At 43.4% G+C, this 27,525-nt stretch overlaps 3 protein-coding genes across 7 annotated transcripts in view; 1 reads left to right on the forward strand and 2 right to left on the reverse strand.

Annotated features, from left to right (window-relative positions):
- Positions 1 to 670: 670 nt before the first annotated feature.
- Positions 671 to 25,546, reverse strand: UBE2T (ubiquitin conjugating enzyme E2 T). Of its 3 annotated transcripts, XM_001494968.5 has the most exons (8): positions 25,459 to 25,530; positions 9,838 to 9,935; positions 4,193 to 4,360; positions 3,554 to 3,623; positions 2,410 to 2,515; positions 2,197 to 2,295; positions 1,975 to 2,058; positions 671 to 1,039 (listed from the first exon to the last, which is right to left on the reverse strand). In XM_001494968.5, the coding sequence occupies exons 3-8, from the start codon at positions 4,299 to 4,301 to the stop codon at positions 914 to 916; spliced, it is 594 nt and encodes a 197-aa protein (XP_001495018.2). In that variant the 5' UTR covers positions 4,302 to 4,360; positions 9,838 to 9,935; positions 25,459 to 25,530; the 3' UTR covers positions 671 to 913. The 3 variants fall into 3 exon arrangements, with proteins under 3 accessions (XP_001495018.2, XP_023488425.1, XP_070112025.1); XM_023632657.2 differs by lacking the exon at positions 9,838 to 9,935 and having other exon boundaries at positions 25,459 to 25,546; XM_070255924.1 differs by lacking the exons at positions 3,554 to 3,623; positions 4,193 to 4,360; positions 9,838 to 9,935; positions 25,459 to 25,530 and adding an exon at positions 24,913 to 25,183.
- LOC111771937 (protein FAM3C) lies at positions 11,531 to 12,495 on the reverse strand. The gene has a single exon (XM_023634819.2). The coding sequence runs from the start codon at positions 12,346 to 12,348 to the stop codon at positions 11,665 to 11,667; it is 684 nt and encodes a 227-aa protein (XP_023490587.1). The 5' UTR covers positions 12,349 to 12,495; the 3' UTR covers positions 11,531 to 11,664.
- PPP1R12B (protein phosphatase 1 regulatory subunit 12B) overlaps positions 25,306 to 27,525 on the forward strand; it is a 205,930-nt gene continuing 203,710 nt past the window's right edge. The window contains exon 1 of one of the 3 annotated variants that reach the window (XM_070255901.1): positions 25,306 to 26,482. The gene's annotated coding sequence lies outside the window, so the exon portion shown is untranslated. The remainder of the gene's footprint in view (positions 26,483 to 27,525) is intronic. The other 2 variants (XM_070255900.1, XM_023632646.2) reach the window with 2 other exon arrangements.

A 27,525-nucleotide genomic window follows, 5' to 3' on the forward strand; every position in this document is an offset into this window, starting at 1 on the left:
GCCGAGAAGCGGAATGTGCGCACTTAACCGCTGAGCCACTGGGCCGGTCCCAGCAGGGGAAACCTCTTTCTACTTCAACTGATTTCTGCTCAAATCTGTTTTCTCTGTCATCTAAAGAATAATAAAGACAAGTCCAAGCATATTATAAAATCATGCCAAGGGGATTCAAGTTTGGCACCCCGCCGTCCAGAGTAGTTCAGAAATGAAGCTAGGGACAGAAAGGGATCGTAAAAGCCCCTATTTAAATGTGTGTGACTATTTGGTTAATCCCATGCCTGATTCCTCACCATTATATTCTAAAACACTAGCACAAACTTGCCACACAGCAGGTGTTCAATAACTATTTGTCGGACAAACAAAGGTTGTACCCCAGTAGTTCTGACCAGCTATGTAAATCGCAAAACTTGAACACTGCAAAAAAACTAACAAAGGGCACATCACCTTATTCCCACATTGTGACAGGACTTCTGGAAACCTGGAGTCCCTGAAGGCCTGGTGGCAAGTGAACTGTTTCTAACAGCTATCTTACGTCTATGTCAACATTCAGTGTCCCTAGCGATGTTGGCAAGTGGGCAAAATAAAGGACAACAATTCCAAATATCTTAACATTCTTATTGTATAGCTCTCTGGCCAGTTTGCTCCCAGACACACATTCAGGATAAACACATACTCAACATTAAATTATTATTTATTTTTCAGGTTTAAAAGGTTTCAAAATATGTATGTACAAGCTAAATAAAACAAACTACCCTCAGAGAACCAATGTAGAGCAGAATACATAAATACACAAGACCTGTTTTATAGGATATGAAAATGATAATGTCATCAAATACAAAGAAAACATTCAACAAAGGTAGGCAAATCAGGCCATCTTGGCAAAGAATGGATTAAGGAAGACGGAGCGGACAGAGCCCTAGACACCAGGGCAGAATTTCTTCTCCGTGCTGCCCAGCTGCCTGGCTTTCCTTTTCTGTGCGGTGTTGTGGACTTCGGAGCCTCCGGCCTCTGCTGGGTCATCAGGCGTCTCCTCCTCATCGGCCTAAGGAGGAGCAGATAGTGTAAAATACCACGAGGCTCACACGGCGCCAGGGAGGACAATGAAGCTCTGTGATGATGTTTCCAAGCACCTCTGTGTTGCCTCTCATATATATTCCCTCCAAAGGCGCCTTCCTCAATCTTTTGTACAGTCACACGCCGCAGAAGGACATTCTGGTCGATGACAGACCACGTACACAAGTGGTCCACTAAGATTAACAGCATGTAGCCTGGCTGTGCAGAAGACTACACCATCCAGGTTTGCGCAAGCACCCTCTCTGATGTCCACACAACAGCGAAATCGACTAAGGAGGTATTTCTCAGAACATGGCCCCATCGTTAAGCAACGCATGAATGTATTTCAGTTTTTTATTTCTTTGCACGAGTAACACATAACTGCTACTTAACTCCGTCTAAAAGACGTTATAACTCAGTAAGAACAAGAATGTGCTAATCTCTGTGTTCCTGCAATTTGTTTTGTTAAATGAGGAAACCCTATCAACTGCCACTGGGGAAGTTTTTCCTTCTCCTTTCTTCCATGAAGGGTCCCAAAAGAAATGTCAATCTTCCCCTTTCCCGTGCCCCTCTAACTGCTTCCCAATTCCTGCCCGTAGTCCTTTATCAGTGTTAAAAAAGGAAACTTAGAAAACAGAATGAGTCACCTCTCATCTCTCCATACTACCCCAAGAATGTGAAAACAATTAAGTAGATGCTGCCTGCCCTCTGGTGTTGTCAACTGTTAGGAAAAAATCGACTTGGCTGAGCTACTAGGCTACTTTGCTGAATAATAATTTAAAAGGTTGTGATAGGAGAAAAAGATCAACTAGCCATTCCACAGTATAGTACAAATTCGGCAAATCTAATAAATACTTATGCATCTATACACACACACTTACGGACTAGCAACAGGTGCAAAATCAGGGCTGCACAACATCATACCTTCGGCTTCTGTCTTGCATGCTTCTCCGTCCACTGCCTGGCATTCTTGAGGAAGACTGGCTTGTTATATTTAAATTCTGAGGACTGGGAGGAAATCAGAGAAGCGTCAATGGAGAGAGAAAAGATTCGCAGTGGTAAGCTCCAGCGGCTACTGCTTCCTCAGAAATGGAGCCGGGACAGCGAGAAGGCTGGACGCGGCGCAGAGGAAGCGCGTCTACTCACTATGTCAGCCATGAGCGGGTCGTCGGGGTTGGGCTCTGACATGAGCAGCTGAATGGAAGTCAGCACAGTCGCAATGTTGAGGGATGGTCTCCAGGCTCCCTACACAGACAGACAGGTAGCTACTTTTGTTTTACTAACGATGTGATACTGTAATTCAGGTCTTACAGACGAGGACCACAGAGTGCTACAGTCAACCCCTGACCCACCACTCACTTTGGGCGGCAGTTTGAGAACATCGAGACATATCCTTCCAGCGGAATCAATGTTTGGATGATAGATTGGAGTCAGAAATCGGATCTGAGGAGGTTCAAATGGGTACCTGTGAAAGCCCAGGACAATAGGGAATTTTCATTGTAATATTGCTTCTTAATACATATAAACAGCTTCTTGGTGTCTGGTCAGGAAGACAGCCTGTGAGAGGCAAACCTTTTCTCCCTCCAAATTTTTATGATGAAAAGTTACAAACAATAGAAAAGTTGAAATAACACTCATATACCACCACTTGATCAAGCCACTTCACCGTCTAAACACGTCAGCATGAGTCATTCTCCTATATAACTGCAATATGATCAGCATACCTCTGAAAAAAGACAAAACTATTCCCCAATATCATCTACTATTCAGTTTCCTCAATTGTCCCCCCAGTTTTCTTACAGACGGGTTTTGAGACCAGGATCTGACTAAGATTGTACCTTGCATTGGTTATTACGTCTCTTTAGCAGAACATAAACCTTGGGAATCTGCAGTCTATCTTCAGAACTGATGCACCACATGATTATTAAGCTGCTTCTCTCAGCACTTTACCGTGTTTGGCCAGGATCTGGCCTGGTGAGCAGATGTCTACACGTCAAGGGTTGGACGTCCATCTCTTCCCTTCCCCACTCTGCACAAAACTCCACCACTCACTTGGTGAGAGCCTTAAAGGAGGCTTGAATTGAAAGGGCCTTAACGTGGAGACAGAAAGTTGAATGGTGACTGCCAGGGGCCGGGGGAATCGGGTGGGGAGTTCCTGTTTAATGGGGATGGAGTTTCAGTTTGGGAGGATGAAGAGGTTCTGGAGACAGCTGCACAACGTGAATGTCTTTAATGCCACTGAACCTTACACTTAAAACGGTTTAAATTTTATGCATGTTTTACCACAATGAAAAAGGAGGGCCCTTAAATCTGATCTAGCTCAATTTTAGAGAAGGAAACTGAAGTCCAGAGAGATAAAATAACTTGCCTAAGGTCACATTAAGTCATAAGACAAGGACTAAAATCCGGGTCCTTGAACGCCTACCTTTAACACTCTACCACACTGCGCCGTCGTCCACTAACCGTGCTTTGCCCCTAAGTTTAGAATCTAATTCACACTAACCTCTCAGGAACGATAACTTCCAGCTTGAAAACACCTTTTTCATAAGGTGTGTTGGTCCCACCTACTATTTCTTAAAAGAAAAAAAGAAGAAGTTAAAAGGGAATCGGATGATTTGAATTCCCACACTACATGGACCTCCTGAGGTCTGCGGTCCTAATAGCGGGGCTGGGTCCTGGACAGCAATTCTCTCTCGGGGCCTCAACAAGTCCTCACACAATGCACCACTGTCCCCAGCAGGTGATGGTGTCAATGAAGGGCACACAAGATCTGAAACGGAACTGCAAGAGGCTGGCCACAGATCAGATACCAGCTGCAGACGTGTTTTGTTTGGCTGCAGTATTCTAGTCATTTCTGTTTCCGGTCTGGCCTGACAGATATTTGAGATGGGCATCTTTGGTCTAAACACTGCTTCAGAGCTCATGCTCAAGTCTGGGCTATCAGTCAGCAGAAGGTGTAATACAAGGCCCAGGAAGAAACGTCAAGCCGACCTTTTATAATGTAAACAAACGAGGGCAGGAAGATGGCAGGGCACTGTGGCCTCGAGACTATTCCCTGCTTGACTAGAATATACAAACGTCTGAAATTCAGCACAACCTTCAGGAGGGTCGTGGCCCATCAGAGGCACGATGCGATACCTACGAGCTCGCAGATCACCCATTTGGTCCTTATCTTGCCAGCATGTGATGCCTGGGGGCGGCTCTGTGGCTAACAGGTTCAGCTCTCTCTTCAGACGCGAAGCTCTCTGCATGATCCTCAAGTAACAGGAACCACACACGGCTCACTGCTCCACACAAAGAGCTTGCTGGGCTTCATGAGGGAGAAAAGGGGCAACGAGGCAACAGTCAGCTACAGTGACTGGCGTTTTGGCACACAGCTTCAATTAGTGAAGGTCAAACAGATTCCTCGTATTAATCCCTATTCTAAGAAGGAAATCTGGGTTTTGTCCATTTCCTTCTTGTTAACCAGTCAAGCAAATAAATTTTAAAAATAAAGTATAAAAAAATGCAAAAGTCCTACAAACAACAAAATCTACGTTTAAATTAATGTCTGTTTCCACCGATAAACTGTAAACTTATGAGGCAGAGCCTGGCTCTGATTTTGCTTGCCACTGCATCCTCAGCATGCCTGGCACAGAAAAGGACTGGACAAATACTAGCTGTAGAAGTCTATGTATGCTTTGAGGAGAGCAAGGGGAATGATACAGATAGTCAACACTCTGAGATACAGTCATGCATCACTTAAAGATGGGGATACGTTGAGAAATGCGTCGTTAGGCAATTTTGTCCTCGTGTAAACATCACAGAACGTACTTGCACAAACCTAGATGGTATAGCCTACTACACCTGGGCTAAATGTACTAACATTATGGGGCCACTGTCACATATGCGATCCGTCATTGACCAAAACGTCGTTATGTGGTACACGATTGTATTTATAAGATAAAGCTTAAATGTCTGAGGTGTTCTCCATGTATTTTGGATTCCATAAATCCTCTCGGTTCTTCAAGGCTCCCACTCCATCAATTGTTCCATCTTTCTCTAGTATTTCCAGTCTTTCCTTCTTCCCATCAACAAATATGCTCAAAATCTCTCTCATCCAAAACAAACCCCACACACAAACCCACTCACTCTCTACTAAACTCTAGTTCTTCCTCCCGCTAAAGCTCAAAGAACACAATCTTTTCATACATGAGGTACAAATATCATTTCCCCGTTTGTGGTTTCTTTCCATTTTATTCCTGGTGTCTTTTGATGAACACACACTCTTAATGTAATCAACTTTAAAATCTTTTCCATTTATACTGTTTGTATATTAAAATTTTCCTTACCCCCAAACTTAAAGATGTTTTCTTATATAGTCTCCTAAATGTTTTACAATTTGCTTCTACATTTAAGTCTTTACTCCAGCAGGAATTGATTTTTGTGTAGAGTGTGAGGCAGTGGTCCAATTCTGATTTTTCCCATATAAATAACCAATTGTCCTAGTCCTGTTTATTGAAAAGCCCATCCTCTCCCTGCTGATATTGTCACAAGTTAAATTTCCATACATGCGTGGATCTGTTTTGGGATTCTCGAATTCGTTCCATTGATCAATTGGATTATCCCTGAGTCAATATCCCACTGTTTTAATCACTGCAGCTTATTAATAAGACTTGATATATGGCGAGTGGAGTTCCTCCATCTTGTTCTTTTTCTTCAGAAACATCCTGGTCACTCTTGGTCCTCTGCTTTTCAATATAAATTTTAGAATCAGCTCATGAAAGTCCACAAATATATACATACTTACACACATAGAAACCTGTTGTGATTTGGATTGTAATTGCATTGACTCTACAGATCAATTTGAGAATTGACGTCTTTATGATATTGAGTCCTACGATCTCTGAACATGATATGTTTAGGTCTTTTTGATGCTTTTCAATAGTTTTCCAATTTTCTCTATAAGGGTTTTTTTGATTTGGCTTTTGTTAGATTTATTTCTAAGTGCTTTATATTTTTGTTACCTTTTTAAATTTAATTTTACCGAGGTTATAACAGTTTATAACATTGTGAAATTTCACGTTGTACATTATTGTCAGTCACCATATATGTGACCCTTTACCCCTTACGCCCACCTCCCAACCCCCTTCCCCTCTGGTCACCACTAATCTATTCTCTTTGTCCCTGTATTGGTTTATCTTCCACATGAGTGAAATCATGTGGTGTTTGTCTTTCTCTGTCTAGCTTATTTTGCTTAACATCATACTCTCAAATTCCATACATGTTGTTGCAAATAGGACAATTTTGTCTTTTTTATGGCTGAGTAGTATTCCATTGTGTGTGTGTGTGTGTGTGTCTGTCTGTGTATATATACACACACACACACACACACCACATCTTCTTTATCCATTCATCAGTCAATGGGCACTTGGGTTGCTTCCACATCTTGGCTACTGTGAATAATGCTGCAATGAACTTAGGGGTGCATAGGTCTCTTTGAATTGTTGATTTCAAGTTCTTTGGATAAATACCCAGTAGTGGGATGGCTGGGTCATATGGTATTTCCACTTTTAAGTTTTTGAGAAATCTCAATTCTGTTTTCCATAGTGGCTGCACCAGTTTGCATTTTCACCAGCGGCATATGAGGGTTCCTTTTTCTCCACATCTCTCCAACATTTGTTTCTTTCTTAGTAATTACAGCCATGCTAACAGGTGTAAGGTGGTATTGATTTGCATTTCCCTGATGATTGGTGATGATGAACATCTTTTCATGTGCCTGTTGGACATCTGTATATCTTCTTTGGAAACATGTCTGTTCACGACCTCTGCCCTTTTGATAGGATTGTTTGTTTTGCTGTTGTTGAGTTGTATGAGTTCTTTATCTATTTTAGAGATTAACCCCTTGTCAAATATATGATCCGCAAATATTTTCTCCCAGTTGGTGGGTTTTCTTTTCGTTTTGTTCATGGTTTCCTTTGCCTTGCAGAAGCTCTTAAGTCTGATGAGGTCCCATTTGTTTATTTTTTCTTTTGTTTCCCTTACCCGAGTAGACATGGTATTTCAAACATCCATCTAAGACTGATGTCAAAGAGTGTGCTGCCTATATTTTCTCCTAGGAGTTTTATGGCTTCACATCTTACCTGCAAGGCTTTAACCCATTTTGAGTTAATTTTTGTGTATGGTGAAAGATGTGTGGTTTTACTTCTGGGATTTCAATTCTGTTCCATTGATGTGTGTGTCTGTTTTTGTACTAGTACCATGCTGTTTTGATTGCTGTAGCTTTGTAACACATTTTGAAGTCAGGGACTGTGATGCCTCCAGCTTTGTTCTTTTTTCTCAGGATTGCTTCAGCTATTTGGGGTCTTTTGTTGCCCCATATGAATTTTAGGATTCTTTGTTTTATTTCTGTGAAGAACATCATTGGGTTTTGATCCATCCAGCCACTCTGTGTCTTTTGATTGGGGAATTCAATCCATTTACATTTAGAGTGATTACTGATATATGAGGGCTTACTGCTGCCATCTTATCACTTGTTTTTTGGTTGTTCTGTATTTCCCTTGTTTCTTGCCCCATGTATTTCAGACTGCCAATTCACTTTGGCGGCTCTCTATGGTGGTTTTCCCAGTTTTCTCTTTATTTATCATTTGTGTCTCTCTTCTGATTTTCTGTGTAGAGGTTACCGGGTTGTTTGTATAAAAGATCTCATAGATGAGATAGTCCATTTTGTGATACCCTTTTACTCCCTTAGTCTAACCAGGTTCCATCTCTTTCCTCTTCCCCTTCTAAGTTGTTGTTGTCATAACTTATTTTGTTTTGTGTTGTGATTGTGTGGTTAAAATGAAGTGATTATATTTAATCTTGATGTTTTCCTTCCCTTTATCTTTAATGGTATAATTAAGTGTTTGCTAATCTGTTCTGGTGGAGAGTTGCAATTTTCTGATTTTGTCTCTCTCCTTGCTCAAGACTTTGTAAACTCTTCTTTTTTTCAGGTATGAGGATCTTCTTGATTATATCTTGTAGGTGGGGTCTTGTGGCAATGAACTCCCTAAGCTTTTGTTTTTACTTTTTTTTGAGGAAGATTAGCTCTGAGCTAACGTCTGCTGGCAATCCTCCTATTTTTGCTGAGGAAGACTGGCCCTGAGCTAACATCCATGCCCATCTTCCTCTACTTTACATGTTGGATGCCTACCACAGCATGGCTTGCCAAGTGCTGCTGTGTCTGCACCCAGGATCCGAACCAGCGAACCCCAGGCCACCGAAGCGGAACGTGCACACTTAACTGCTACACCACTGGGCCAGCCCTCAGCTTTTGTTCTTCTGGGAAAGTTTTTATTTCTCCATCATATCCAAAGTATATTTTTGCTGGCTACAGTATTCTTGGCTGAAAGTTTTCATCTTTCAGAATTTCGAATATATCATTCCACTCTCTCCTAGCCTATAAGGTTTCTGCTGAGAATCCACTGAAAGCCTGATAGGGGTTCCTTTGTAAGTTATTTTCCTCTGTCTTGCTGCCCTTAATATTTTTTCTTTGTCATTGACTTTTGCCAGTTTTACTAATATATGCCTTGGAGAAGGTCTTTTTACATTGATGTGATTAGGAGTTCTATTAGCTTATTTTACCTGTAATTCCAGCTCCTTCCCCAGATTTTGGAATTTCTCAGTTGTTATATTTTTGAACAAGGTCTCTGCTCCTTTCTCCCTCTAGGATACCTATAATCCTTAATACCTATAATCCTCAAATAAGAAATGTTGCATTTCTTAATTGAGTCAGATATTTCTTGGAGAACTTCTTCATTTCTTTTTAGTCCTCATTCTCTCTCTTTCTCCATCTGAAGCATTTCTATATTCCTATTCTCTCAATTGCTAATTCTATCCTCCATAATATCAGCTCTGTTATTCAAGGACTCGAGATTTTTCTTTATCTAATTCTTTGTGCTTTCATCTCCAACACTGCTGATTGGTTTTTCTTTATAGCTTCAATCTCCTTTGTGAAGAATTGCCTCTGTTCCTTAATTTTGTTCCTGATTTCATTGAACTGTTTTTCTGAATTCTCTTGTAACTTGTTTTTTATGATAGCTATTTTGAATTCTGCCACGTAGATTGTAGATTCTGTGCCTTCAGGATTGATTTCTGGGTGTGTGTCTTCTTCATTCTGGTCTGGAGTATTAATGTACTTCATACTATTTGATGGGGTGCAGTGGTGGCTTCACATAGCTATAGTACCTGGTCGCAGATTCCACCTGCTGCCACTGGCGGGGGGTGGGCAGGAGCTGTGCATTCTGAGCCCCCCGCAATCCCTGTCAGCTGTGCCTGTCCAAGCCTGGGGCACTCCCTGTGACTGCAGCAGCCCTGGGTGTGTGTGCGGGGTGGTCTCCTACTGGACGAGAAAGCGATCACGCAGGATCTCAGGGCTGCTGCCGCTGGCTTCCATAGTCCCACTGAGACGTCCCCCCTACCCCCTGCCCAGGGCTGTAGCAGTACTATGGGCATTCGCAGCAGCCAGGAACTCGTTCACCCAGGCACGCAGATCAACCACCATCTCCTAGGTTGCACCAGCCATTGTGCTTGGTGGGCAGGCCCTCCACCCTGGGTCCAAGCTTGGGCTGCTCCCTAGCAACCACAGTGGCACTGTAGGCTCTCCCACCAGACAAGAAAGCAATCATGTCGGGGCTCAGGGCTGCCGTCACCTGTTCTTGCAGTCGCACCGAGGCACACTCCCACTCTTGGGGCTGCAGCAGTGCTATGAGTGTTCCAGCCAGGAAAGCACACGTGTGCAGGGCTGCTGGCGGGCTGGAGAGTGCTCACCTATCTCCACCACCTCCTTGGGGGTAGTCCATCCCCCTTCAGAAGTACAGCTGCGTGGGTCTCTCAGGCGTTCTGAGGTGCTGTGTGGGTGTCCTCCACTGATCAGTGAGTGTCCATTTAGTTGTAGGTCAAAGGAGGAGAGACAAAGGGAACAGCTCACGTCACCATGTTGCTGACGTCACTCTTGCTACCTTTTTAAAATTCTATTTTCTACCTATTTCTTGTCTATGTAAATACAAGTGATTTTTTTTTTTTTTTTTTTTTTTGCAAAACCAAGAGTATTTATTGTTTTTTTAAAAATGCAACATTTATTTCACAATCGCTAGAATCGTAAAATAGCTATTCTTTTTAATTTACAGAATTGAGGAAAGTATTTTAAATGTCAAAAAAATACATGCTGAATGTGATTTATTATATAAGCACCAAAAATCTGAAAAGTTTACGAAAATTGTTTAAACCTGTAAGGTGCATCTATTCATAAATTACATTCAGTTTGAGGGAAGAAACAGTACCTCAAAGCTCATTAATATTTAAGAAATAGCTGAATGGCTTCCAACTTGGTTTACAGCAAAATAAAAAACACTGCTTTTAGTTATATAAGTGCTGCCTTTATTGTAAACGGCAGTTTGATCGTTAAATTTGTTTATGTCGCAGTTTAAGACACTTCATACACAATAGGTACTGAATGTCCCAAAAAAGTTTTTAAAACCTTGAGTCATTTAGCGAACATCTGAAGATAACAAAAAAGTTAGATCTCTTATATTTTTATGTAGAATTGGGTATAAAGTCACTTTGCATCAATAAAGTTATTTTTAAAATGTTAGCAGTCCACTCAGTAATTAGGACTTTTCTAAATATGTCGCTACATTTTCAGGCAAAAATTGCTATTACGAAGTTAGATGAAGTAAATACAGAATTAATTTCTTGGTTTACAAATCAAAATTATTGTGATATTAAAGCATGCCTCTTTCCAAACCACTTTGTAAACGCTGATAACAATTAAATAAGGAAAATATATGCCAATATTGCTCTAAATATACTGACACGGCCATCCTGAATGACTCGTTAGGTTGGGGAAGGGACTTGGCCTGGTTCCTCAGTTCTGTGGAGTTGCCACCTCCTGCCTCACTCTAAATAGCTTATACAAAATCAAGTTATTCACATTGCTAACACAAAATCTAGCAAGCTACAGTCCTGAATGCCATCTACATTTATATACTTAGTTTTTACTCTGTTTATTAAAGAAAAGAATGTTGTTGTGCTTTTCACATAGCTAAGTTTTCATATCATTTTATTTCTACGTTTCTTGGAAAGGGAAGAGAAAGACCAAAAAAGGAGGAACATGAGGAGAGTCAGACTGTAAAGTAACGTTACACACACAACTAGCCAAATAGCTTCTTAATTTGAAAGATACTATCACCAAAAGGCAATATATATAGAAAGAAAACAAAGTCTCTCCTCCCTAAAATCCATATTATCCCATGATACATTTTCACAGCAACCAGTATATATATCAATGTATTTTTCACAATCTGTTCAGTTATCCATTGGGTATGCTCTTAGAATTAAAAGATGTCATTATCATAGCATTCTAAACACTGTACTAATAGGGAAATGTGCTTAGAAATGGTTCAGTGATTTGCTCATTATGATGTCTATTTACAAAGATATCTATTTACGTTAGCAATAAATAATCCTGATATCAAAAGGGATAATGCTCATGCACACACCAAGATGGCTGCATGCTCTTAAAATATTTACACATAGTTCCTCTCTTCTCTCTCTCGCATGAACAGTGAAAGTGCTCTTCCTTCAATTTTCTCCACATTAGTCTTGCTTCTGGGGGATGCATCCTTCCATTTCTACAACTTCAGGCCATCCTTCATATTTGTTTGTGTCCTTATTATTCTTTATGTACTGTTCAAAAGGGCTTTTGGTCTTAATGCCTTTACCACCACAGAAGACCCAATTGTCTCGAAAACCAAGAGTAGTAATAGACGTACTCCCCAAGTCAGCAATGAGCCGCCGTGCCTCATCATTGAGTTTGGTTGCTCCATCATCATAGGTTCCCATTAAGACTATTGTTCCATCTTGTATAGACTTAAGAAATTCAATAAATGGGGCCACATCTCCTCCCCACATGTCAAAATATTTGGTATCTATTACTTCTCCTGTTTTTCCATTTACCAAGGCAACATTGATCCCTCTTCCAACATTATTCTTGACACCACTCATTAAAATATTGTCTTCCAGGCAGATTTTGGGTCCCACCACATTGGCTGCGCCACTTGCCATTTTAAAAGCAAAATGCTTCTCAGGGCACGCTTTTGAGATCCCACATTTATATCTGGGAGGTTTAGTAGCACGTGCAGCTGTGTCCAATGCTGACCTTGCAAATAGATTTCCTAAACTTGCATCCATTTTTATTTCAAATACTTGAGAAATAACATAAAATGTCAGTAAAAATACTGCCACAGCTACCACCAACTTTGCAGCACCTGCTACCCTCATGTCTGGTTTTTCAGTCTATGGCACTTTTCATTAAATAAGCTCCGGCCTCCCCTCCGCCTCCCCGCCGTCAGTCCTGCCGGAGGCCGACGGGAGCCGTCGCCACCGCCTCCCGCTCGCTCCTCCGCTTCCTCCCGGGCTCCTCCCGCTGCCTAAATACAAGTGATTTTTAACCAAAACCTTAATAATGCTAATGATGAATCCATTTGGGTGGTGGGGTGGGGATGGTAATCCTGCATGGCCAGTCATATCTGCAAATAATCAGTTATTTCTCCCCTTCTAATCCTTTTCCTGCCTTCTATTTTGGCTAGAACTTCCAGTACAATGTTGAATAGAAGAGCTGATAGCTGGGATTCTCACCCTATTTCTAACCTTAAAAGGAGAACTTTCAACACTATGCTTGTGGGTAAGATTGGTGTATAATTGTTTCTAATTTTCTTCTTGTCAGGTATCAAGGTTATGCTAGCCTCCTAGAATGAGTTAGGGAATGTTGTCTATTTTTACATACTGTGGAATAGTCTGGGAGATGATTTGTTCCAGGATGCTTGGCAGAACTCCATCTGGTACTGGTGTTTCCAATGTGAGAATATTTTTAACTTTAATCTAATTTCTTTAAATATTAGAGCATTACTCAAGTTTTCTATTTATTCTTGAGTCAACTTCGGCAAGTTAAATTTTTCCATAAGTTTATCTGTTTCATCCAGTTTTAAATTTACTTGTATATAGTTAGCTTTTTGTTCTGTGTAGCATCTGTAGTTATGCATCCATTTTCATTTCTAAAATTGTTTATGTGGGACATATATTTTTTTGTCTGATGAATCTTGCCAGGCATGTGTCCATTTTACTAGTCTTTACAAAGAACATTTTATCATTCCTCACTGTTGGAAATTTTGTATTTCAAAAATTTCTGCTATTTTTATTGTTTTCATCCTTCTATTTTCTTAGTTTTTCTCCTTTTTCATTCTTAGGTTGTGTGCTTAATTGATTTTCCACTTTTTTCAACTGTAGACATATGAGATGACACACTGCCTTCTAAGTACCACATACCCCAAAGTTGTGATGTGTACACTATTTATTCTTCTATTCTCAATATTTTCTAATTTCCATCATGATTTCTTCTTTGATTTACTTAGAAACAAGTTTCCTAATTTTCAAACATGAGGGAGCTTCCTAGTTATGTTTGTTATTGATTTCTAATATGTAGTTTTTGATATCCTTTGAAATTTGTTGAGTCTTGCTTTATTGTAAAACATGTAGTCAAGTTTTATAAATGCCCTACGTTTGCTTAAAAGGAATGTCTATCTCAAAGTTACTGGTGGCAGTGACCTATATGTGCCCATTAGAGAAGCTTGTCAGTTATTGTTCAAATCTTGTGCATCCTTACTGATTTTTTTCTCCTGGGTGATTTATCAATTATTAAGAGTGATGTTTAATTGAAAGATCATTCTGATGTGAAATCTCTAACCTTTCCTTGTAGTTCCATCAATTTTTGCCTTATATATTTTAGGCTGGGGCATTAGATACATACAAGTTCAGAATTACTACATATTCTTAGCAAATTACAGTTTTTTTCATTATTAGAGAACACTCTATCCCTAGTAATGCTTTTTCCTTAAAGTCTATTTCATGTAAAAGCTATCCCAGCATTCTTCTGGTTGATATTTGCTTGAGATCATTTTCCATCCTTTTATTTTCAACCTTTCTCTATCTTTAGGCTTTACATGTGCCTCTCGTATATGGCTGGATTTTTAAAACCCAGTCTTCCTATCTTTATCTTTTAACTGGTACATTTAATATATTTACATTTAACAATGTACTAGTGATCTATTGCTGTAGAACACTCAAACTTAGTGAATGAAAATAACCAGTTTTCCTTGTTCCTAATGCTCGGGTCAGCAGGTTGAGCTGGGTTCGGCTAACAGTCATTCGGAGGCTCCACTGGCAGCTGAATGGACCAGGGGCTCTGAGCTGGGGCGGCTCCTCTCTACTCCAGCTTTGCTGGGAGGGCTGGCAAAGGCACACTGCACAGGGGCATCCACATAGAGTTGGGAGGAATTCTTGCCATCTGTACCAACAACCCACCACGTCATAATTACTGATATACATAGATTTGTTCCTGCATCTTATTTTGTATTTTCCACTTGTCCTTCTTTTTCTAATTTTCTTTTTCTCTTCTTTTGGGCTGATTTATTTTCTCATCCCATTTTCCCCCTGTACTAGCTTGAAAGTTATAAACCATATTTTGTTACTTTAAAAAATTATCACACAGATTTTAATGTGCACATTTAACTCATCAACGTCTAGAGTTACCAGTACCTGTACTGTCCTCCCAAATGATACACGGACATTGGAATGATTGAAGCTGGATCACAACCCCCACTCCTGACTGAGACTGCTTTGTATTTAATTCTATCATTTTCTTTAAATCCAACAACGCACTGTTATCATTATTTTATATAGCCAAAGTTTAAGAAATACTGAGTGAAAAATTTCCAAATATAATTTTTAAAAGTAACAACCTACAGACCCAGGAAGATCAGAAATATCCAAGAAGGATAAATACAAAGAAAACTACACCTAGGCATGTCACAATTAAACTGTTAAAATCCAAGATAAAGAAAAAAAATCTCACAGCAGTCAGAGGAAGAAAGACACATTACATATAGGTGAACAATGATAAGAAGACAAGGGTGTTAAAAGTGACATAGGCATATTCCATATGTTCAAGAAGTACTGAAGAGCATGAGAATGTTAAGGAGAAATATGGAAGATATAAGAAAAGACTCAAAGCAAGCTTCTAGAAATGAAAAATACCATGTCAGAGACTAAAAATATACTGCATGGGATTAAGAGCCGACTACATATTGCAGAAGAAAAGATTAATGAATTTTAAGACCTAGTAATACATACAATCCAAAATGAAACAGAGTAAAAAACTGTCAAAAAATGAACAGACTCTCATCAAATGCCTGTGGGGACATGGAAACCTCTGGTTTCAGAGTACTTAAACTAAGTTTTTCCAGCAGTTACCAAGGAGCTTAAAGATCTCACTAGGTTAGAAGTACAACGTTCAACTGTGGCCCAGGAGAATGGTAGCACGGATGGGAGTGTCGAGACAGTGTTCCAGAGGCAAAAAGAGTATGAAAGAGAAGACTCCTCATGTCTTTGGCTATCCTGAGCAAGGCGAAGGAGCTTTAAAAGATGCAAAATTTACTTATTGGATATGAGAGAGTCTGCCAGCTCCTTCTACGAGTTACTGACTTAAATTATATATTATTTAACTTTTGCAATAGACTTATATAACAAGAATGGTTTAAAGACATGACGTGTGGTAAGAAAACAATTCTGGGTGAATAAGGGCAATAGGCATTCTAAGTATTCCACATACCAGAACCTCAGATAAAACTGTATTTGTAAAATTCTTAATCAAGGGTTTCAATGGTAGTGATAAGACAGGTTACAAAAATCCACCAAAAGAACTCTATGTTTTATCCACCACACGTTTAGCACTGAAGGGACTTTAGATATTATTTAATTCAATACTTTTTTAATATAGATTAAAAAAAGACAAAAAAGTGAAATGGCTTGATTTTTCTGTTTAAAAATTAATTAATGGTTATCTCTGGATCAGTGTGACTAGGAGTAACTTCTTTTTACTTTTTTTCCTACAATGATATTATTTTTATAATGAGAACAGTTATTATAGAAAAAACAATATCTTATTTTCCTTTAAAAACAATTTATGGAGCTCCCTGAACCTGTCTGCCAGGTTGTGCTCAATTTCTAGCTTCTAAAATCTTTATTTCCCCTCAACTGCGATTTCTCAACTACTAAGTGCAATCCCAGTGTCTCCAGTTGTACGAGCTTTAGCACAAAGGCTGCAAGACGTGACATCAGCTCACCCTTGCGAATTGTCCAGTATCCTAACTGTGGCAACTAAACCTATCTTGATAACTTGTCTAATAGCACAAAACCTGTAAGAACAGGAGCCTACATTGCACTAGCAAATTTCATGTTCCAAGAGAGTCTAGACTAGGGTTGTCAGACAAAATACAGGATGTCCAGTCACATTTGAATTTCAAATAAACAACAAATTAATTTTTAGTAGAAGTTAGGTCCCAAAAAAGGAAAAAAGAAAAGGACAGAATATTAGTGAGCTATAGGATAACATTAAACAGACTAATATACATGTAACTTGAGTTGGGACTGAGGGAGAAAGCAGAAAAAAATGTTTGAAGAAATAACTGCTAAGGAGTTCTCAAATGTGATGAAAACTGATGAGGATTTTTAGGCTGCTTAATTTTAAAATGGTTTATGATGAGGACTTTTAGGCTGGTTACTTTTAAAACTGCAGAAGAGAAGCAGGCTCCAAGGACTGGAATTTTGCTTGCCCTTTTGAGACATTTGCGTTTGTGAAGGAAGGGGGGATGACCTTGTAGGGACCTGAAATTGGCCACCCCAGGATATGTCTCTTTGGCATCAGGATTGTTTTGGGCTGATTGCTTTCGATAAACTGGGACAGGGAAGGAGGCTCTGGGGAATGGAACTTGCCCTTGTTGGGACACATTTACATTTGTAAGGTAAATCTCTATCTGTAAAAGGTGCCTCCCTCTCTGTACCAGGAAGAAGAGGAGAGATGACCTTGTCCCTAGAAGCTCTTAATGGGGAAGGCAAGAACTTAAGTTGGTTGCTGTCTGGCAATCTCATGTAACTGGTTTAGGGTGGTGGCGTCTAACCTTTCTAACCTTTACTTAATCCGATTTGATTCTTGTCTAAAAGTCATGGTATCACTCAATGACCAGACCCCACCTGCACTGATACCATTTTAACTTTTTTTTGTTCTTTCCTTTGTCTTCGTAAAGAGATGACTCACATACCTACGCCTTAAATTTAGCCCTAACCCTCAACTCGGGGCAGCAGCAGGAGCTCTGACTGCCCGTGGGTCCTGTCCCCACGTACCAGCTCTGCCTGCCCATGGGTCCTGTCCCCATGCACCAGTTCTGCCTGCCCATGGGTCCTGTCCCCATGCCAGCGGGGTCAGCAGCAGCGGCCCTGCCTGCCCATGGGCCCTGTCCCCATGCCAGCGGGGGCGGCAGAAGCAGTGGCAGCAGAAGCTCTGACTGCCCATGGGTCCTGTCCCCATGCTACACTATTCTCTAAATAAAAGAGCACTACCGCCAGATCTTAAGAGTCTAAGAAATTTATCTTTCGACTCCTCGGCTCACCGACCCCGCATCAAAAACTAGAAACTTACAGATTCATGATGCTTCAAGGAACCACAAGCACAAGAAATATGAAGAAAACACAAAGACCCATCCTAATTAAATTGCAGAAAAGCAGTGATAAAGAGGAAACTTAAAAAGTAGCTGGAGGAAAAAGAGCCCTGATTACGTAGAGAGAAACAAAGATAAGAAGGCAGCAGACGTCTCTTCAGAAACAACGCATGACAGGAGACAGCAGGACATATTTAAAGTACGCAGAGAGAAACTGTTGATTTAGAATTCTATATCTGGTAAAAATTAAGGAGATAAAATGGAATAATGAAACCTAAGAATAAATCTTTGTGACCTTGTGTTGGGCAAAGTCTTCTTATATAACAATACCAAGAACATAAGAGAAAAAAAAAATAAACTGGATTTCACCAAACTTAAAAGCTTTTGTACTTCAAAGGACACCACGAAGAAAGCTGTAAGACAATACAGAGAAGGGGAGAAAAGATAAATCATTTACAAACATTTACAAATCTGATAAGGGACTTGTTTGTTTATATATAAGCACATATATATATTTATATACATAAACAAAGAGAATATGTAAATAACTCAAAAATAAAAAGACAACTCAATTAAAAAAGGGACAAAGGATCTGAATAGGTATTTCTCCAAAGAAGATATACAAATGACCAATAAGCACACAAAAAGATGTCCAACGTTATTAGTCACTAGGGAAATGAAAACCAAAACCACAATGATAGGTAGCCTCACAACCACTAGGATTGTTATAATCAAAAAGATAGTATCTAAGAGTTGGTAAAGATGTGGAGAAGCTGGAATCCTCATAGGTTACTGATGGGAATGCAAAATGATGCAGCCACTTTGGAAAAGAGTCTGCCAGGTCCCCAAATGTTTAACACAGGGTTACCTTATGACCTTGCAATTCTGTTCCTAGAAATACTTAAGAGAACTGAAAACATATGTCCACACAAAAATCTGTAAATGAATGTTCATAGCAGTGCTATTCATTAAAGGCAAAAACTGGAAACAACCCAAATGTCCATCAACCAAAGAATGGATAAACAAAATGTTCTATGTCCATACAATGGAATATCATTTGGCAGTAAAAAGAAACAAAGTAGTGACGCAGGCTAATGCTAGCACATGGATGAATCTTGAAAACTTTATGCTAAGGAAAAGCAGCCAGTCACAATAGGCCATATATTGTATGATTCCATTTATACATGTCTGGAGTAGGGCAGTGACTGCTAACACGCAGTGTTTCTTTCATCACAGGAGGTGATGAAAATGGATTGCACGGATGGTTGCCCAACTCTGTGAGTGTGCTAAAAATCCATGAATTGTACACTTTAACAGGTGAACTGTATGGTACGCCAATTATATCTCAATAAAGATGACACAAAAGCCTGGAAACAACCCAAATGTTTATCAGCAGGTGAATGGATAAACAAACAGTGGCATAGCTATAAAATGGAATACTAAAAAGGAATGAACTAGTAACATACGCAACAACATAGACAAATCTAAAAATAATCATGCTGAGTGAAAGCAGCCAGCCAAAGAGAGTATATACTGCTTGGGTCCATTTACATAAAATCCTAAAAAAAACATAACGCAGTCTCCAGTTGAACCTGGCTCAACACAAGGTTGACATAAGGGAAGCCATATTGTAGAAAAGAGACCCTATTGTAACTTTGAATGACCTCTGATTAACTAGCCCAGGGATGCTCTGTAGATTTTGTGGTCCCTCCCAGCCACTTTAAGGTGACAACTTTGTTCTTTTGATCTCTCCAGGAACATGATGACCCCGGGGGCAGAGAGCCTATGCTGATAAGCCATCATCAATGACAACTGAAAGATCTGGGTAGAGGGCATTGTTCCAGTCTCTGATGCATATCCACTAAACAAAGGGCTATCAGGAACTGGGACCAGATGTCTGCCCCCACCTGGAGATCAGATGGGGCCCCACCCAGAGACCAGCCCGGGACACAACCGCCTGCAGTCTTGGTTCTGTGAGTGTGCCATCTTCCCTCTTGCCAGCCAGCCATCACAAAGAAAGCCTTTCTCTCCCACCAGCTCGCCTCAAGTCTATGGGTGTGTCCTCTGGCGAGCAGAGGGCCCCCTTGGGCGGTAACACAATAACAAAGTAGATCAGTGGTTATTTGGGTGGGGAGTGAGGGAAGGGGTGGGAGATGTTGGATACATTCACTATCTTGACTGTGATAATGGTTTCATAGGTGTATATTTAAGTCCAAACCTATGAAACTGTTCACCTTAAATATTGCAGCTTATTGTATATGTTGTATTTTAATTAAGGTGATTAAAAAATTATCTTGAGTAAAAAGCTAATCACGAATGCTACAGAGATGGAAATTTGTAGCAGTTGAAAAGCTTAAGAAAAGGAGAGTTCTTAACCAGAAAATAAAAGTTTAGGATATACCAAGGATTGAAACATTGTACTTCTCTAACGCTTAGATCTGAGAATAAAACCACATACACTTTAATGTAAATGTAGAAAAAAGTGATGTGTGAAATTACTATGTTGGGTACTTCCATCAGTGCAAAAATTATTCATCCATAATAGTAAATGCTTTTTGAGATAAGCTTTGATAAAAATGGTAGGATTTATTTTAATAATCATATTGATGAGGATTTTTAGGCTGCTTAATTTTAACACGGTTTATGACGAGGATTTTTAGGCTGGTTACCTTTAAAACTACAGATGAGAAGCAGGCTCTAAGGAGTGGAACTTGCTTGTCCCTTGGTTGGGAAAGATTTACATTCTAAGGAAAACCTCTATCTGTGAAGATGCCTCCCTCTCTGTGCCAGAAAGAAGGGGGATGGCCTTAGCTCTAGAAACTCTTAATCAATGCCAGAGGCAAGAACTTAAGTTGGTTACTGTCTGACAACCTCATGTAACTGACCACCCCCCCCATCCTCCTTTGTCTTTAGCTGAGGATAAAATTCAAGCTGTGACTTCTGCCATTTACTCAATCTGGTTTGATTCTTATCTAAAAGTTGTGGGACCTCCAAATGGCCATTTTAACTTTTTTACATATTCTTTGTCTTGTAAAGAGATAACTCACATGCCTATGCCTTAAATTTAGCCTTACTCTCCACCCAACTTTGCAGCAGCAGCAGCAGCTCCTCCTGCCCGTGGGCCCTGTCCCCACGCAGCAGCCTGACTGCTCATGGGTCCTGTCCACACGCAGCAGCCTGACTGCTCATGGGTCCTGTCCACACGCAGCAGCCTGACTGCTCATGGGTCCTGTCCACACGCAGCAGCCTGACTGCTCATGGGTCCTGTCCACACGCAGCAGCCTGACTGCTCATGGGTCCTGTCCACACGCAGCAGCCTGACTGCCCATGGGCCCTGTCCCCACGCAGCAGCCTGACTGCTCATGGGCCCTGTCCCCACGCAGCAGCCTGACTGCCCATGGGCCCTGTCCCCACGCAGCAGCCTGACTGCCCATGGGCCCTGTCCCCACGCAGCAGCCTGACTGCTCATGGGTCCTGTCCCCACGCAGCAGCCTGACTGCTCATGGGTCCTGTCCCCACGCAGCAGCCTGACTGCTCATGGGTCCTGTCCCCACGCAGCAGCCTGACTGCCCATGGGCCCTGTCCACACGCAGCAGCCTGACTGCCCATGGGCCCTGTCCCCACGCAGCAGCCTGACTGCCCATGGGCCCTGTCCCCACGCAGCAGCCTGACTGCTCATGGGCCCTGTCCCCACGCAGCAGCCTGACTGCCCATGGGTCCTGTCCCCACGCAGCAGCCTGACTGCTCATGGGTCCTGTCCCCATGCCGGCAGCAGAAGCTCTGACTGCTCATGGGTCCTGTCCCCATGCCGGCAGCAGAAGCTCTGACTGCCCATGGGTCCTGTCCCCATGCTATTCTATTCTATTCTCTAAATAAAAGAGCACTACTGCCAGATCTTAAGAGTCTAAGAAATCTTTCTTTCGACTTCTTGGCTCACCGACCCTGCATCAATATGAATGACTTCAAATCTGGCATTTATAGAATCAAGGATCTGAATCATTTACATTTCCAAGTTACATTTTACAGTATTTTAAGAGAAAATAAATGCTATAGTAAATCTGAAGATTCAAAAAGATGTCAAGATAGAGCCCTATTATATGTTGAAGGCCCAAGATACTATATATATATAATTAATAACTTGTCTTTTCTTCAGTTAGACAGAAAGCTCTTTGAGGGTAAATTTCCTATTTTTTCTCTTATGCTTAGACAAGTGCCTGGCTTAAGAAATGTTTTCAAATAAATGGAGAGAGATTAAGTGGGAATGTTATGACAACAGGTCACCTTTGCAAGCAAAGCCTTATGTGGACACACAGTCTTGGCATGGTCACATGTCAGGATCTGCCTTTTAGTTTTGTAGTCTAAAAACTCAATTTGGCAGTAAACCTAGATTCGATAGGGCTTAGATGTACTAATTCATGCCAAGCTCACTCACAAAGACTTAAACATTAATTAAAAGGCGAATTTATTAATTTGTAAAACTACAGTAAAAATTTTAATTCCACACATTCTCTCAAGTTACTTCTACTTGGGAAACTGATTCTAATCAGAAGATTAGCCGGTGGGCACAGACTGTAGTTAGTTGATGGTTTAATTTATGATAATCATAAACTTATATTGGTGCCTCTATTTTAACCACAGGGATATGTTCAAAGGAAACTAAATTTGCATACTAGTCAGGTCAAGACACACCTGAATCCTGCTGCAAAGACCAAATGGTCCTTTGGTTCTTTTTCTAACCTCCAGGCATGCTGCTACTCCACAATAACAGTCTCTTTCAGAAATACTAAATAGAATTGATACTATATGTGAGTTCACATGCTAAATACAATCGATATACTGCAAAGGTCTTTCATACAAATCATTGTTTAAACGACTTCCAAACTTCCTTAAACATACCTTTAAGACCATCATCTCTTGGAGCAAATTAATCACTAATTAACCTCATCTTTTACATACAAATTCTTACCACTTTTTCTCAGTAGGCAAATACAGAGAATCAATGACAATAAAACAAGTATCCACAAGTAAGAAGTAATGGTAAAGGGATCAGCACAGGGTGAGAACAAGCAGGACAAGCTCCCTGAGGAGGCAGGCAGACTCACCCCAGCATACTCACATAAAGGTCCATGGCCCTATTGGCCCCAAGGTCATCAATTACTGCATATTCTGTGGGCATGAAGGTTCTGTAACACCCAGCTCCAAGCACCTTTGCAGTCTCAAAGTCAGCAAGGACTCCCCACAAACTCGGGCTTCTGCCACAGGGACCTATTCCTGGTGCGCAAGAACGTCTCCTCCTGTCCCACACCTGCAGGACGAGCATCCCCCTCTCTCCCACACCTGTGGGACGAGCGTCTCTCCCCCATCACACTTGCGGGATGAGAGTCTCCCACTCTCACACCTGCAGGACGAGCGTCCCTCTCTCCCACACCTGCGGGAGGAGCGTCTCTCCCCCTATCACACCTGCGGGACGAGCGTCTCCCTCTCTCTCCCACACCTGCGGGACGAGTGTCCCTCTCTCTCACACCTGTGGGACGAGCGTCCCTCTCTCTCTCCCACACCTGCGGGACGAGCGTCTCTCCCCCATCACACCTGCGGGACGAGCGTCTCCCTCTCTCCCCCACACCTGCGGGACGAGTGTCCCTCTCTCTCACACCTGCGGGACGAGTGTCCCTCTCCCTCTCACACCTGCGGGACGAGCGTCCCTCTCTCTCTCACACCTGCGTGACGAGCGTCTCTCTCTCCCACACCTGCGGGACAAGCGTCACTCCCTCTCTCACACCTGCGGGACGAGCGTCCCTCTCTCTCTCACACACCTGCGGGACGAGCATCTCCCTCTCTCACATCTGTGGGACGAGTGTCCCTCTCTCTCTCACACCTGCGGGACGAGTGTCCCTCCCTCTCTCACACCTGCGGGACGAGCGTCTCCCTCTCTCACACCTGTGGGACGAGTGTCTCTCTCTCCCACACCTGCGGGACGAGTGTCCATCTCTCTCTCACACCTGTGGGACGAGCGTCCCTCTCTCCCACACCTGCGGGATGAGCGTCTCTCCCCCATCACACCTGCGGGACGAGCGTCCCTCTCTCTCACACCTGCGGGACGAGTGTCCCTCTCTCTCTCACACCTGCGGGACGAGCGTCTCTCTCTCCCACACCTGCGGGAGGAGCGTCTCTCTCTCTCTCACACCTGCGGGACGAGCGTCCCTCTCTCTCACACCTGCGGGACGAGCATCGCCCTCTCTCACACCTGCGGGACGAGCGTCTCTCCCCCATCACACCTGCGGGACAAGCGTCTCTCCCCCTATCACACCTGCGGGACGAGCGTCCCTCTCTCTCACACCTGCGGGACGAGCATCTCCCTCTCTCACACCTGCGGGACTAGCGTCTCTCTCTCACACCTGCGGGACGAGTGTCCCTCTCTCTCACACCTGCAGGACGAGCATCTCCCTCTCTCACACCTGCGGGACGAGCGTCTCTCCCCCATCACACCTGCGGGACGAGCGTCTCTCCCCCATCACACCTGCGGGACGAGCGTCTCTCTCTCACACTTGCGGGACGAGAATCTCCCACTCTCACACCTGCGGGACGAGCGTCCCTCTCTCTCACACCTGCGGGACGAGCATCTCCCTCTCTCACACCTGCGGGACTAGCGTCTCTCTCTCACACCTGCGGGACGAGTGTCCCTCTCTCTCACACCTGCAGGACGAGCATCTCCCTCTCTCACACCTGCGGGACGAGCGTCTCTCCCCCATCACACCTGCGGGACGAGCGTCTCTCCCCCATCACACCTGCGGGACGAGCGTCTCTCTCTCACACTTGCGGGACGAGAATCTCCCACTCTCACACCTGCGGGACGAGCGTCCCTCTCTCTCACACCTGCGGGACGAGCGTCTCTCTCCCACACCTGCGGGACGAGTGTCTCTGCCCCATCACACCTGCGGGACAAGCGTCCCTGACCCTATCACACCTGCGGGACGAGCGTCTCTCTCTCACACCTGAGGGACGAGCGTCCCTCTCTCTCACACCTGCGGGACGAGCATCTCCCTCTCTCACACCTGCGGGACGAGCGTCTCTCCCCCATCACACCTGAGGGACGAGCGTCCCTCTCTCTCACACCTGCGGGACGAGCGTCTCTCTCCCACACCTGCGGGACGAGTGTCTCTGCCCCATCACACCTGCGGGACGAGTGTCTCTGCCCCATCACACCTGCGGGACAAGCGTCCCTCCCCCATCACACCTGCGGGACGAGAGTCCCTCTCTCTCACACCTGCGGGACGAGCATCTCCCTCTCTCACACCTGCGGGACGAGCGTCTCTCTTTCACACCTGCGGGACGAGCATCTCCCTCTTTCACACCTGCGGGACGAGCGTCTCTCTCCCACACCTGCGGGACGAGCGTCTCTCCCCCATCACACCTGCGGGACGAGCGTCTCTCCCCCATCACACCTGCGGGACGAGCGTCTCTCTCTCACACCTGCGGGAGGAACCTCCCTTGTCCTCCAAGTTCTGTGTTTAAAGCACCGACGCCGCCGCGAGCAGTCTGAGGTAACTGAGGAAAGTCCGGACAGCAGAGCGCGGGGCGCGGGCGCGCGACGCACACGCAGGAACACGCACACGCACGCAGGCCCACGGCGAGCGCCCGCGCCCTCCTCCGTGGGAGCAGCTCCGGCCGCGGCGGGAGGGCGGCTCGCGGGCGCCGGCCTCCACGACCCGACGTGTCGTCCGCGCCTCCGCTCCACCGCGCCTTCTCGGGCTCCCTTCCGCAGGGAGGACACCCCCACGCCAGGCAGAACCGGGGCTCCCTGCCCCGACACAGTGACCTCCGCCGGGAACCCCCTCCTCACCTGCGCGCTCCTCTCGCAACGCAGCGGCCAGTGAACTGGCGGCTACGGCGCCTGCGCGAGCCCGGGCGGTTGGGTCGCCCCGCCTCCCGCCCGCGAGACTGCGATTGGCCCGCAGCAGTTCCGGGAGACGAGCGCGGCCTCCTATTGGTCAGCGTTCCGACCCGGCCCCAGCCCATGCAGCTTTCGAATCGGAGCGCGCGCCCGGGGCGTCCACCGCGCCCACGTGGCCGTGCAGAGACGCCCGCGGGCGCTGCGGCGGCTGCACTGTGTCTGGGGACCCGTGCGGTTCCACGTTCGGTTACGCGGTCGGCTCTGCTTGTCAGCGCAGGGAAGGAGCTGGAAATCACTCAAAGGAGAAACAGCGAAAGGAAACGGAGATGCTTGATGTGCGGAAGGGCGTACGTGATGCTTCTCTTCATTTGTTTTAAGCATTTTTCACCTGGAAGAGTTTCCTGCTTCAGGGGACGCGTCTAAGACCGGTGGATGAAGGTGAAAGGGATGCAGAATTTGGCTCAATAAGGCATTCTAGCAGTTAGAACTCCGAAGAACAGAACTGGTCAACCTGGGAGGTAGTCAAGTCTCCCATCGCTGGAAGTTAGTTAGGGATGGCGCGGGAGGGATGCTCGCATTGGGTGGAGTTTGGAAGAGATGACTTTCAAGCCTTCTTCCGACTCTAAAAGTGTGGTCCCACCTGACCAAGGAAGTACCCGGTCATAGCTGAGCCAGCCTTGACTTCTCGAAGGTTCCTCTGCCAGTGGTGCATGCTCCATGACCTGACTTGAATCTAAAGGACGTGGCTGGAACTTGACAAGCCTTTGGGAATGCTGTGGGTGGAAAAAAACCGCACTAAGCCCTCATCTCGCTGCTCTCAGCTCATCATGTGGCTTTGGAACAGTGATGGCGTAGGAGTAATGGCCAGTCTTCCTAAACTTACACACCAGTAGAATTTTGGCCACTGCAGTGATTTCTGCATTTAGTTCAAATTGGTGTTAAGTGGCAACTGGTTCCCCGTGACTACTGCAAGGTATGTTCTCTCTCCTCCAGTGACCCACACATTCACCAGGACTCTGTCTGGGGTTCTACGCTGGGGATCCTCGCTGGTCGTAGGAATGAACCAACTAAAGTAGCTTCTGAGTTACGAGTATAACGCGTCCTTTTACTGTCCAGCCTAATTTCCAGTTAGCTGTTGGGGTTTTGGTTTATTGTTAGCATTAACTAATTGTAGTGAAGTGTTTCCTGTTGTAATTCTGGACGTTGCTGCTTGTTTTACTACTGCTACTTTGTGTTTTAATCCCTTCAATGTCGTCTCTGATTTTCTTCCTATCCCAGTTGTAATTGTATCTTAATTAAAGTTCTGTCCTCAGAACTGAAATTGATTACTTTCTCGGGTGGTTCTCGGAGAAAGGAGGCTTAAAAATATCTTTTAGAAAAAGTGGGAACTGTATTGAGTCTGATGGAAGGGAGAGATGGCCTGTAAAACAAGCAAATAGCTATAGTTTTGACAACCAAAAGAAAGGATTGGTTAAGGAAGAAGAAAATCAAAAGAACTCCGTGGGCTAAATGTACAGTTTCCATTTGTCCACCAGAGGGCGGTATGTTAACTGGAGGGAATAGAGGCCAGGCCGAAAGATTTTCGTAAACTGTGTGCAGGTGTCATTGCTTTTAAAAACGGAGTATTCTAATATTGTAATTTATTTTTTTAAGTGCAGATGTGGAGAATTATTATTTAATAAAAATTTCATCACTTTATATCAGAATTTATATGCAGCATAGCAAGCTCAGTGCATTTAAAAGTACAAAAATTGTATTTTATTAATACACAGGATTATTTGTCAGGATATACTTGTATATAAAATATATTTTCTTTAGAGTATTTATATGGGAAACCTAAACTATCATGTTTGTTTAATGAGCTGATTGTATAAGTTTGCTTTCAGAGAGCCGTGGTTGGGGGAAGATGTTTCAGAAAAACTTACATGATTTTAATTTTGAAAAACTTTTTTTCAAACGATTATACATACATTAATTTGTTGTATTTTTTGTGGCATAAATTTTCTTTTGGCTGAA

Source organism: Equus caballus, chromosome 30 (assembly GCF_041296265.1).
Source record: "Equus caballus isolate H_3958 breed thoroughbred chromosome 30, TB-T2T, whole genome shotgun sequence".
Classification (NCBI taxonomy): Eukaryota; Metazoa; Chordata; class Mammalia; order Perissodactyla; family Equidae; genus Equus; species Equus caballus.